Below are 14,261 nucleotides of genomic sequence, written 5' to 3'. Positions count from 1 at the left end.
TAGTGTATAACATCTCTCAAAATACCTTTTGGTACCAATAACAAATTGGAAGCAAGTATTAAAACTGACCTACTGTTTGATGCAAGACAAAATGAGTTCTTTAATATTTGTAGACTTGTGGATATTGATCTGGAACAATTGAAAGTAGGGAAAGAAAAGAAATTATTAAGAGACAAACGTGATTATGAGGCCAGTAGGGGCCTACCCTGATCCCTCTTTGGAGCAGCAGGCTGCATATTTTAATGAGAATATTAACGGTGTTTTATGTGATGATCCTGACTGTGAAGTTGTTAATAACGGCCATAGTGAGGTCCCTTTAAACCCTGCTCCATTGAGACGGTCAGCGAGATTGCGGAACCAGAACAGTCAGGGCCGCAAGAACTGGTGGCCTGGGTTCCAACCTCGACAAAATCAATGGAGAGGGAGAGGAATACTGTATTAGAAATAAACTTTGAAAACTTTGAAAACATGGACAATGATGGGGTTACAATTGTAAACATTTTTTGTGGTGATTTCACTATCTACAACTACAGTCATATTAATGTTGGGCCTGAGTGGGCCGAATTGTTTTCTAAAGGTTTTAACTTTGTGCCAGCAAGGAAAGCTAATTTAACTGACACTATTTTACAGTTAAAAATGTTTTGTAGAAAATTGAACCTTGCTATTTACTTTCCTAATGACAATTTAAACTTTATTTCAGGTCAGCTGTCTAGACCTAGTTTGTTCATTCCCCCAGTTTACGCAATTGTGCAGATATTTGAATCTCTGTGTAAGTTAGAAATTAGGGAAACCTTGGCAAAGGGTAAACAACAGATGCCCTTGAATTTGTCCGAGGCAGAAACACTTCTATTAAAGGATATTTTAGATAGGGGTGACATAAGACTCATGAAACCAGACAAGGGAGGGGGGCTAGTGGTAATGGACAAGGAAGTGTATAATGGAAACATTTTTGATATGCTTTTTAGTTAATCCTATACTGAAGTATCTAAGAATTAACTGAATTTGGCTTACAGGAACATAGACTTGACATTAGAAGAACTGCTTTTGAATGGTCTGATTAGCTTGAACCGTTTTGACTTTCTGAATTTAAAATATCAACTATCTTTGTTATACCAAAAATCCACAAATCTATAGTGGACCCTCCTTTGTGTCCAGTTGTTGATGCTAAGGTGTCAAAGACCCTGTGTTTAGCAAAATACATTGACAGTGAGGTCAAGTATTTACTAGATGACAGGCAATGGGTGATAAAAGATTCTTGGGATTTTTTGGGTAAGATCAAGCCTGAAATGTATTCTGATAACTTGATTTTGGTCACAATTGACATCTGTGACCTTTTTTCTGTAATTCCACATAAAATCAGAGTTGAGTGGTTATATGATTATCTTTGCTTCAACATTAGCATGGACCACAACACTATCCTAACACTCCGTACTTGTATGGAATTGGTTCTTGACAACAATTATATTACGTTTCAAGGCCAGATCTTTAAACAAACCCAAGCTGTAGCTATGGGTGCTTGTTGTGACCCGATGTTTGCCAACATTGTCCTTGCCCATTGGGAAGACTTGTACATACTTGATTCAGAATTTAAAGATATGTGGGCACTGTATGGTCAGTACTTGGATGATTTGGTCCTTTTTTGGAGAGGTAGTGATGCAGATTTGGACAGATTTTTTACATATGAAAGACCACAGAAATACCTCACAAAGAGGATTACTGGCCTCAAACAGATGCCCTACGCAGACCGTCTCAAAAAACTACAGCTTTAGTCCATCGCATATCGCCTACTCAGGGGCAATCTCTGCCTAACATACAAAGGTATGTCAAACCCAGAGCTGTTGGACATGCTCCACTTAAAGAAATCCGAATCCCTCTGAGCTACATGCTCTAGGGTCCTAAACCTTGTCACCACAATAAACAGAACATGCTGGAGGGATATATTCCTGTCCCAGAGACTTCCCATACTCTGGAACAGACTACCTATCTATGTCAAACAAAGCTCCTCATTAGCACTCTTCAAGAAAAATCTCGATGATTGGATGGGAAATGGGAAATTCACCCCAGGGATCACTTCTGTGGCTCTGCTTGACAGGGGCACAGGAAAATAATTTTCTTGGGTGGCGAAAGCCAGGGTACATTTTTTGGCTAGGCTTATATAGGCCCTAGGGCCAATAGCCTAGTACCTACCTATGAACCTATATATTAATAGTACTACACATTTCTTGACATTTACTATGGTTAAAGATGTTCATCGGGTAAACTACTTGGACATTACTATTAAGAAGGACCATGGCAGGAAGATTTTTACATCCCATTTATACAGGAAGCCCACATATTCCAACTCTTTGTTACATTTCCAGAGTTGGCATCCATTTCAGCAAAAGAAGTCCCTTGTCAAAGGGCAGTATGTTAGACTGGCAAGGATGATTTCTGAGGAAACTGACTTTCTGGCTGAATGTAATATACTACAGGAAATGTTGAAAAAAAGGAGTTACCCGACTGTTTTTGTTAAAAACATTTTTTGTGAGGTTTTGGAAAAAAGACAGGAAGGTATTTACAAAGTTCTACTTTTTTCTGGTCTCCCTGCAAATGTAGAGAATCAGTGCTGTAATTATAGTAGATTTGGTAGGGCGTTGATACTTAACACCTTGGATTTTTTTTATTTTAAACAGATTATCAAAAATGTATGGTGTAATTTTAACGGTGACAATGAAGTTTCTTGTAAGCTGGGCACACCCCTTATTGTGTATAAGAGGGATATGTTCTTAAAGGGATTGGTAGAGAGAAAGAAAATTGATGTTTTGGGCACAACTGGTAACACAAAATGTGGCAGATGTGTGCAGTGTGTGCACATCTTGGAGGGATCAAAACTTGTAGGGAGAGGCTTTGGCACTATTTTGCCAAAGAAAAAAATATTATTGCTTTTCAAAAGGTGTGGTACACATCGTAGTCTGTGACACCTGTGATAGTTTTTACATTGGGAAAACTATTAGAGCCTTAAAACAAAGAATTTATCAACACCTCTATGACATAAGACAGCACAACGAGGGCAATGCCCTCTATAAACACATTAAGAAGTTTCCTACAAATTATTTTAAATTTGGGGCAATTGATCATGTGGGCCTGGGCCCCAGAGGGAGACCTTCAGATTTATATCTTGAGTTTTTAGAACTCAAATGGCAGATTACAACAAATGCATGTATTTTACCTGGGCTTAATGATAGATTACCTCTTGGCCCTTTGCTTAGGTAAAAATCACTGTATTTTATTTAATAATGCATTTGTGACTATTTAAAAATGTGATTATATGTATATGTATTCATGGTTATTTATTTGTACCAAAAGTTTTTTTGAGAGATGTTATACACTAACGTTTGGTATTTTAAGTGGTCGATATGTCTTTATTTATTGATTAATTGTTTAGAGGAAATGATGTCAAGTAGTTTTTAACCTATGATATGCTGAATGTGATTTTAAAATGGATATGTTGCTGAGCATTTTGTTATTCTGAAGAAGTCTTTTGACTAAAGCACGCTCAATAAATTTTATTACTTTGTCTACGTGGTGTGTGGTTCTGATAGATCAGTTGATCAGAAAAGAGATGGGGTAAGATATAGCACTTGCTCCTACTTTGAGATATTCAGATGGAAGTGGATCAGCTGTAAGAGATATGGGTTTAAGTTTATTGAATATTTTTTTTTTTTTGTGGTGCTAGGTTGGACCAGTTTTAGGAAGAAGAGACTGGTAGTTGTTTATACTTTTGTAGGAAAGGAAATGGGAGTCTTATTGTTGTTTTTGATTAGTAATAGTGTAGTATTTGTAAAATATGTATTAAACTGGGATGCTATGCTGTCACTAGTGTTAGTCATAGTGAGCACTGGAGTAGAGGATTGGCCAGACTGAAGAAGGCATTTTAGAACACCCCAGAAATGTTGTGGTATTTTTGTTGCATCTTTATATAGTATGCTTTTTTATAATTCTTGATTTGTTTTTTGGAATTGTTGGCGGTAGTAGTCTAGGGTGGTATCTCTTTTGTTGGCCTGATATTGTGTCCTGGCTTTTATCTCTAAGCTTTAATAGCTTTTTGGTATTTTTAGTTAACAATGGTGCATAAGCTGATTTTACACTATTATTTCTCTAGGGTGCTAGATTATTTAGTATGTTTAAGAAATTGTTCTTAAATTACTGTACAGCAGAGTCAAGTTGGAGATGCTTTAGGGGGGAGCAGTTGCAGTGTTGAAGGGGTGATATGAAAGTGTCAGGTGAAAAGTGTTTTGTTTTTATGAACTTGTTTAGCTATGGAATTTCTGGGGGGGATAAAGACGTTGTCTAAGTAGATAGGTTGGTAGATGGTCGCTGAGGCTGTCAGGGATTCAGCCTGATAGATGGGCCATGGATGGCTTGTTGATTAAAGTCCAGTCAAGTGTTGACTGCCTATTGCTGCATTTGTGTATTCTAGAAGGGGATTGTATTGTTTGTGTGTATCAGTATAGGTGTATAGAGTTAGAGGGGTTGTCAAAAGCACAAGTGAGCCAGTCCATATTGAAGTCACCCATTATTATGGTTTCCTGATTAAATATTGAAGACCCATCTAGAAAGGTTTCAGTTGTAGAGAGGTTGATGCCAGGTGGGATGTAACTTGATATAATAATTATATATTTGTTGGGATTAATTTCAAGACTGGTAATTAATATTTCAACATTATTGAGTCTTGATGGGTTAAGTTTTAAGCGTTCAAGCTTTAGTGTATTTTTGTAGATTACAGGTATGCCTCCACCACGTTTATGCATTCTATCCAGCCTGTGGATGTTATAACCTGGAGATTGTCGGTTATGTGAGGTTTTAGTCATGTCTCCATTATGACTGTTATGTCTGGGGTGTATAGGGAGAGGAAAGCATTGAACTCATGTATTTTGTTTATGTGGCTCCTTATATTCATATTGATAAGAACAAGGTCAGAGCCTTTATGTGATAGATTTATGAAGAACTGGGATTGTGTGGTGGGTGGCGTGTGGGGTACCTGTTGAGAGGGTTAAGGTCTGGATTGGGGTGTATGTCAATTACAATTACAATTTAGATAAAAAGTAACTGGTTGTTGTATGTATTGGTATGTATATGTAAATAATTCTATGATGGTGCTGTTGAGATATGCTGATATGGCTGTGTTTGTTTAAGTAGTGTGTGGTGGAGAGAGGAAATGGTGTGTAGGAGAGGACATTTTTGTGATTAGTTGATTATGATAGGAGGTAAGATGAAGGGCTACAATTAGTAAAATGAGGAGAGAAGTGTGTAGCAGTGACATTTTAGGACAGTGGGTGTTAATTTTTTTTTTTGGTAGAGATTACTGTTTGTTAGGGTCAGGGGAGATAAACTGATAGAGGCTGGATTGTAGGAGTGGTATGCATCTAGTTAAACAGTAAAGATGGTGACTGAATATGGGTATTGACTACAGAAGTCCAGCTTGAAACAAAGGCCGCTTTTTAGTAGAGGCTCAGGGAGAAAAGCTCCAGTACAAACAAAATCTTTTAAGTTGTACACTATTAACAAAAAAAAAACCGTATAAATAACAGTGAAATTTAAAGTGATTTTCCCATCTTATTTTTGATTCGTTGCAAATTAGTAGTAAAAAGGTTGAGACTTCAAAGATATGACAGAAACATATCAGTTACATGTTGACTAACACACAGAAATGATGGCCAGTGCAAACATATCACTACCATGCCACCACACAGTATAACAAAGGTCATTAATGGCATGGAAGCATAACGTATTCTATGAATTGTTTAAAAGTGATTCCCGAAAAGTACGTTAATCATTTGAGGAGAATCTTTGTTTAATCATTTTCTCTCACAAGGAACATGATTGTATATTTTAAATGTAGGTGTGATAGAAACACCTTTTCTTCCGCTATCTTTGGTGAACTAATGAAGTATTACTTTTTGCTGCAGTCAGTCAAGAACTGAACCCCCGAACACAAATGTTCAAAAACAACAAATCATGAAAATTTCACTGAAAACCTAAACTGCACAGTACTTTACAAACTCCACTGCAACAACACTACAGTAGTAGCAATGACCAAATGGCTTTCTTTGTGCTTTGTGATCTTTCCTGCTCATCCACAGAAAATGTTCACTTTAATCAAGCAGTTCCATTAAAAGGTTGAGCTAAAATTCACTAAGGATCAAAACAATCAATCATTCAATTGTAGCAGCATCTCCGATTCATTCCTGGTCGTTCATATTTTAATCTGAGATCATTTTTCATAGCAAATCCCAGTTTTCCTGTTCTTGCATCAAACAGCTCTAAATTTCACTTTCTCCGTAAGTTCAAAAGTTCCAAAAGTATCATAACTGTAAGTCAGTGATAATTGTACCACATTTTATTCTACAGTATAAGATGACAAGGATAAAACACGTTAAACTCTCTGGCTATCCAGAATTTTACATATTTAATGACATGTTCCTGCTAATTCTCTGAATCTTTTTTTATTTAAACACGTTTACTGAAGGGTTCCTATCACGTAGTCAAACTTTTACAAGTTTGAACCTCATATGATCGAGATCACAAGTTCCAATTTGTAAAAGTTTGGGCGTTTCAATGGAAATCTCCATAAGCGGAGGTTTCCATTTTGTTCAATGGGGTGTGATCTCTGAGTTGGTATATTTAAGTAGCTGGGTGTGTAGGGGGTGCACAGGGGCTGCTTAAAACAGTTTATTTTATTTTCCTTTTTTTTTTTTTTAATCCATAGTTGAAGTTTTGTAACTTCAGACATAATGGTTCGAACATTACGTGTTAGAAGTTATAAGACTTCGACTATGTGATATAGACTATTTACTGAATTATCACTTGTGACACAGGCACATTTACACTTATATAAAAGTAATCAAACTGTATTAACAAAATTAACAAACATTATGCTTCACATATATTACTATGTATATCATATAACCTGAGCAACATTACATAAATATTATGTACATTAATTCATCTAATTAGTCAACATTACATAAATTATTCAATTCCTGCCCCCTTTTTTAAAACAAGAAACATCTTTATTAAACCATCAGTTACTACGTAAGCAATCATACATTTATATAAATGAAAACAAACCACACCAACACAATCCGAGTTACAAGCATTTTACATCACAAACCATACTGGCACACTCCCAATTGTAAAACATCAGTTATAATCTACCCAATAGTTTTCAGTTAAACATTACTTAGCTTATTTAAGTTCTGCCTTGTTGTAAACCACATTCCTCCCCTCTATGTATTGTTCCCACAATTCCGATTTCTTTCCTGTGTCATTTGTTCCTACCTTTTTCTAAAGATTTCAGATCCAGTTGTTGTATCTCTGTTACTGTATTTACTACTTCTAATATAGCTGGTTTAGATTTTGATTTCTATTTTCTAGTAATTGCTTTTTTGGCAGCCACCATAATTAGAGACAGCAAGGCCTTATCATGTATAGGCAGTTCTGATTCTTTATTATAGCTCAGAAACTAATTCATAGAATCTTGATACACATGCTCCACCACACAAAATGTTTTTTTTTGACTATACAAAACTCCTAAAAGCAAACCTGTATTATATGAGTATAATAAAGCATGGGGAGATGTGCATGGTACAGGTGCTGCCACAATTATTGCATACCCAGGAGTGTTCCGAGGTACTAACGTTAACTTTAAGGATAAGTATATATATATATATGTATGTGTGTGTGTGTGTGTGTGTGTGTGTGTGTGTGTGTGTGTGTGTATACATATACCTTGCAAACTGTTGATCTATATTTGGGCATTGTGGGATTAATTGACTACATTTTGTCAATTCCCATTTTGTCAATGACTGAAAGAGGCAATAAAACTATTTGCTTGTCCCCCTGATTCATGGTGGCGCCTGATCCATTGGTGATTTTTCATTTTTTTTTTTTTTGCTGGAATAAGCTTGATGTTTTCAGGTATGACTTTGTGGAAGTCATATACATTTAACATTCAACCAATATACATATATACACAGGGAAACATGTACATTCAGCATTTAGCCAATATACACCTATGTACTGATATATATATATATATATATATATATATATATATATATATATATATATATATATATACTTGAATGCCCATTTGGTTGAATCCCAACTGAGTGATGTTCAAGTGGTTGAAAGACTATTTCATCAAAACATCTTTTAATTGATTTCCAAATGATTAAAAAAATCATGCAATGAAAATTATCCAGTGTCATTAAAAAGGAAGAACTACAACATTTACAATGTACACTAAAGCTGTTGTGTAGGTTAGATAGTGACAGAAACTTGTTTGCATCATACAGTGCTCTCACAAAATTGAGTTTTGTAGTTTTGGTAACCATATTGGAAGCAAATTTATGGTAGAAAAGAATTATTTTGTTCAGATTTGTCCTTTTTATTTTTTAAATGCTGTTTATTTATTGCTCAGTGAAACTGTTAGGTGTATTCAAGAAAAATACTTGGAGATGTGGCCATTTATTTAAGAAAATGAAGTGTGAGAGTTGCTAAAGCCACCAGAAGATACATCACTTACAGTTTGTGTGTTTTCATTTTTATTTATGTTTTGAGATTAGAATGAGTAGTAATGAGTTGTCATGGTTTGTTTACTCTGTCTCCCTTTTCTACAGTTTCGTGAAGCTCACAAGATGGGTGGTAATATTATGGTTCGTGATGAACTGGGGCGCACTTTACTACACCATGCTGTGAATACTGGAAGCAAAGAGATTGTGAAATATATAGTTGAAAATGGTGAGACATGGTGATAAAAAATATTTATGACAGAAGTGTAAAGTAAAAATAGCTTTATTGAGAATATTGTATGTATCATTGTTTTTTGGGGTGGAGGTGCATGTGTGTCTGGGGGGATTAAGTAACATACCCATGTCTGTCATTGTGCAATTGTTATAGGATGTCTCACTGACGTATATTGATACAGCGGTTCTAAGACTGCTGAGTCTTTATGTACTATGCAAAAGTATAATCTGTTCCTTTTTTAGATACTGACATTTCCCATTTACATTGAAGTAATTTGTTAATGCCATCTGCCTGTAGATTATCTCCAGTAAAACCCACAAATTTTCCTGTTGCCTTTGGTATATGTGGCCATTCTGCACATAGTGGATTTTTCTTTTTTTTTTTTTTTTTTTATAAGAGAAATCTTGTATAAACCACAGCATTATTAGACTGCTGGTAATGCATTTCACCTACAAAATTTGCCTTTGGCCTTGGTCGTAATAAAAATGATCCATGGAACATTTATTTTACCTGGTTAAATAAATAAATAACTTGACAAAGAAATGATTTACACTCGATTGCCAGAAAGAAGACAGAATATACTAAATAAATCAGGTGTAGCAGTTTATAACTTACTGTGTTTTACTTTTGCTTCTTTTTAAATTAAATACTGAAGAAATGGATGTCTTATCGCAGTTGTACAGTGATTTTTAGCTGCACTTTAACATTAAAGAGTGTCTAAAAATGGTAACACAGGTAGTGTGCATGATTCCTGATATTTCAGGCTCAGACTGACCAGGAACATCCAAATTAAATAAATTGACTGCAGCTGTTTTAGATGGTAGGGGTGTTGGCACAACACTGGGCAATCCCATTTTGCAGTCATGACATGCAGTCATTTATAATGTTTTGGCACCTTTGTAGATTGTGAAGGACTTTGGTATGTGGTTATTACCAAACATCAGCCCTATGTAGTTACAGACTTCAGTTATGAAACCCATTCTGAGTTTCTATATATAAGATCTATGTGGCTGACCCTGTTGTAATTGGACCTTACTTTTCTAAAGGAGTCCAAGAAAAAAGCAGCTCTGAATACCCTTCCAGAGAAAATAAAGTAGAATTCTAGACAGGGTTGGTAAGGGGATATGTGCATATGTTACCTTTGATAACAGGACTGTTAATTATCAGACCCATAAGGTGAATTATTAAGTCTGAAATAAAGAGATAAATTATGTGACATACATAAATTCAGGTTTTTTTCTGAAAGTTAAGCTCTCAAAACATTTCACTGTCTATCACCTATTTTGTTAATACATAAGGTGCAATATCTGAATTTATTGCCTTTTTGATGGACTGATTCTAGTGGCAGGTTCAAAGAGCTGTACCAACAGGTTCAACTCATAAAGCTTGTGCAAATTTAGGTGCTGAAGTAATGGAACAGAGCTGCTCTTCTTGATTCAAAACAGAAACAGATTACTACAGTTATTTTCTCAAGACTATGTGTGTCTCCTTAACCTTTAAAATGAGTAGTTTTAGTCTCTGAAGCATGTTCTTCCCATTAATTCTTTAATCTCAACCACTGTGAAATAATTCCATTGATGGTGTGGCCTGATTGCCAATACCTGTGACTGTTTTTCTTCCTGTGATCCCTATCCAGAAGCATAATCCATGGATTATGCTTGCATGTCTGCAGGATCTCAAAGTTGGGATCTGTGGTTTTCATCAGGGAAGATTAGTTCCCAGTCACAAATATGAAACATGAAATTATGGATCCTGAAACTCCAAGAAAACTACATTACAAATAAAGTTGAAAAAGAAAAGTAGTACATTTAGAAAGGTTTACCCAGTTCAGTAATGGCTTTATTAATACTGTTTGTACACTTACTGAAATAGTATTAGGCAACAAGTTTTTTATTTTTAATGGCAGGTATTTTAGTCGAAATCAATGGGTGGCAAGAATGGCACCTTCATTTGCTAACCATGTAATGAGCTGGTGATTTACAATCGATTGCCAGAAAGAAGACAGAATATACCAAATAAATCAGGAGACATTAAGTTCCCACAGGTTTTTCAATAAAGTAGCTTTTTATAGAAGATACCTTGACGATTTTTTTTTTATTTGGGAAGGTGACATTACTGAGTTTGAATGTTTTCTTTTGGATTTGAATATTAGTACCAATTTTCTAACTTTCACTAAGGGTGGGTTGGGAAAGTATGTGGTTCAGTTTACTTTTATCTTAAAAGGGTCTCCTTCTAAAAAGCCGAGGATCTCGGATTGCAGATCTCAAGATTCAAGTCCAGCCTTTTCGGCTTTGGATCTGAGTTCTTCTGCTCTGAGGACCTTGGATCCGTCCCTTGGATCTGAGACCTCAGTGCCTCAGAGGTCTTCGGATCTGACTTGGCATAAGCCTTCCCCAGATCCATCACGCTCTTTGGATCCATCCAGCACTCCAGCCAAACTGTCTGATCCTACTAGGGCTTTGGATCCGATGGTTATCTCAGATCTGATAATCATAGATAGCTCTCCCTCCAGATTTTATTTATTTGTTTAACATTTGTTTACCAGGAAAGTCCGAATTGGAACAAAGCCAATTTTCAGCGGAGTCCCGGGGAGAAATGCTACAGACGCATGTCTTTGTGATGTGGGAGGAAACCCACACGAATGTAGGGAGGACATGCAAACTGCACATAGAAGGCATTCCAGCTGAGAATCGAACCAGAGAACTTCTTGCCATGAGGCGACAATGCTACCACTGCACCATCAATCTAGATCTAAGTTTTCAGATCTGAAGGACCAGAGTCAGTCTCCTTCCAGGGATCGCAGGGCTTTCTCTAAGTCTCCAGCTAGGTCGGGGCATTTTTCTATATCCTGCAAGTCTTCCAGGAGTTTACAACTGGTAGATATGGACAGGATGATGATGAGTTTCCTCAAGGCCCAGCTCGAGCTGGGTTTGTTAACTTCTCCAGCTCAGTTGCCTAGGGGTCCCTCTCCATCCACGGGGCTTCACTTTCCTCTTTGACCCATGTGGGCTTAGAATGTCAGGACCAGAGCATTTCCTGTGGGAGGCCATTGGTGTCCAGTATCCCTCCCTTCCTTCCTGACACCATCAGGGCCCGTGGTGGGTTCTGTTCCGTTGCCTGTGGGACAGGTTCTGCCTCGATCCTGTGAGGTTGGTGCTGGCTCTTTAGGGGTGGAGTCAAGCCCAGAGTTTGGTTTTCAGACCGTTCCTTTCCACTGGGTGCTTTGGCACTGGACAGCTTGGGGACGGTATCGTTTGGGGGCCTTAGTACTGTGTCAGGGTCTGTTCTTCCCTGCAGGCCTGCTGTGGATGTGTGAGAAGACAGGGGGCATTTTCCAGTCTGTCGGCCTTCTGGGTGGTAGAGAGGACCTTTTCCAGCTTAGATGTCCCCTCTCCTCCGTCTCTGGGTCCTTCCCAGGCTTCTCAGCTTTGGGCAGCAAGGCCTCATCATCCGTCCAGGGTCAGCCCTCCTGTGAACACCTTCAGATGGGCACTCAGGGCCACAGTTTCTTCTGAGTCCCCAGAGCCCACCATGGAGGAACCCGTCAGAAGAAAACATATAAGAGGAGGCATTTGGACTCCCCTAGAAAGTCCCTCACTGAGGGCATAGATTTCAAGGAAGGAGACAGGTCCCCCAGTCTTCTAAAATGTATAAAAGGTCAAACTACCACAGTAGAAGGAAAATTCTTTATTGCAAGGACAAAGTGAGCACTTTCATGACCTTCCAGGTCGCTTCATCAGACTTAATAAAACATCCCATACCTTCCTTGATGTATATACTTGCAAAGTAATCATTCAGTTAAGACAAACAATTAAATATTTATATCAAACACAATTAATTTTAAAAATAGTAGAAAAAATATAGATGTAAAACTGTTAAAAACAGTATGCAAGTTCAAATGTGAATGCCTATAGAACCACGTAGAAGGGAATTAGTGCTTTAAGGCTGTTGCCTTTAAAAATGGTTTCAAAGAAACAGTTTCATTAATGCCTGTGGGTTTATCTGCATGTAGTTGCAGAATCCGTTTTTGCTCAGCCTCTTTTGTTATATTTCTAATGTCACCCCCTCTGATATTTTCTTCCAGAACTTCTAAAACTAAAAATTTAAAAACACGGTGCATCCCTTCAGCTTCTACATGTTTAACTAGGGCACTAGCAGAAGTGACCGCTATTTAAAGTTCAATGAATAAAGTTCGCAGTACTGAACCTTTGATGATATGATATAGACCCTTTCATAGGAGCAGAAGTTTAATATTGTGTGAATTATGTTCCTGCCATTTTCATATTATATCTGAATTATTGTTTATTGCTTTGTATGCTTAGCATCTATTAATTAACTTTTGTTGGCCATAAGAACATTTATTGGTGCAGTTTAATTGTCTGCCTCTTACCTGATACTGAAAAGAACAAAAATAAGTAACATCTAAACTGAAACAAATTAAAGTGGCTGTATTTAATGTCAGGAGTCTTAAAAAGGGTGCCAGAACTTCGAATCTTCTGCAACTTCACATTCTTATATGTGCAGATGTTCATCATATTGGTCACTGCTGCAGTAGCATTAGCTATATGGGTCCAGCCCTGTCAAAGATTATAACAGCCACCCACTTACAGTTTCAGGGCACATTCAATGCACCCAAACTGTCAAGCAGCTCAAAGTGAGGTGTCTAAGAGCTTTACTGACTCCAAAGAGTAGGCTGCTGTGAGGCTTTTGAGGATTGAGGGTAGGCTTATGCATTCCTCTTCTGGGCAGATAAGATCCCCATGGGGAAAAAATTAAAGTTTCTTAGATTTTTTGCTGTGTCATAAAGTTCCTCTTCAGTAAAGTTATTTCAGAGCTAGGAGTGTTGGGTTTAATGGACTGTATCAGGACTGTAATGTACTTTTAAATGGAGCACTCTTTTTTTCTGTCAGTTTAAAAGTAGTGTTAAATAACTTAAAACATATTATCTGATGTCTGTCTTCATTTATCCTTGACCTGTGGGACTTGGTTCCAAGTCTTGGAAGCAGCTTGGCCTTTACAACAGCTCACGCGAACCAAAAACTCCTGAGCCAAGTTCCTATTACCCAAGATCTTCTTTGCCCCTCTTCTATTAAAGATGCGTCAGCTGAACTCTCCTTGAGCTAAGTAAAAATGTATTGTTGTTCTTATGTTATTTCAGATTTTTCTAAAGTCCTTTTTTTTTTAATCCTACCCACTTAGCTTTACGTGTACCCCTTCTAGTAGTCTCTCTCTCTCTCTTAAATTTTATCATTTCTTTAAGTGAGTGTTCTATCCCTGTTTTTTTCTTACCGTGTGGTATCTGTCCTACCATTGCTGGTTGTGCTGTCCCTTTCTTCTCCCTCTGGTACTTTTTGGCTCACCATCATTGATAGCCCTTCTCTCGCGCTTTTTTCCCTCTTCTCTCTCACACGTGTGGGTATGTGTGTGTGGCTTTAGCGCGAGTGTTTTCTGCTGTTGAGCTTTTTGCTCAA

At 37.2% G+C, this 14,261-nt stretch overlaps 1 protein-coding gene across 1 annotated transcript in view; it reads left to right on the top strand.

Moving 5' to 3' along the window:
- LOC122811072 (diacylglycerol kinase zeta-like) overlaps positions 1–14,261 on the top strand; it is a 3,109,428-nt gene that overhangs the window by 2,787,580 nt on the left and 307,587 nt on the right. Inside the window, exon 30 of the mRNA XM_044082630.1 lies at positions 8,664–8,784. Coding sequence (XP_043938565.1) covers positions 8,664–8,784 — 121 coding nt within the window. The remainder of the gene's footprint in view (positions 1–8,663; positions 8,785–14,261) is intronic.

This window comes from Protopterus annectens, chromosome 9.part0 (genome assembly GCF_019279795.1).
Source record: "Protopterus annectens isolate FY-2018-M chromosome 9.part0, PAN1.0, whole genome shotgun sequence".
NCBI lineage: Eukaryota > Metazoa > Chordata > Ceratodontiformes > Protopteridae > Protopterus > Protopterus annectens.
This window is presented reverse-complemented; position numbering and strand designations above follow the sequence as displayed.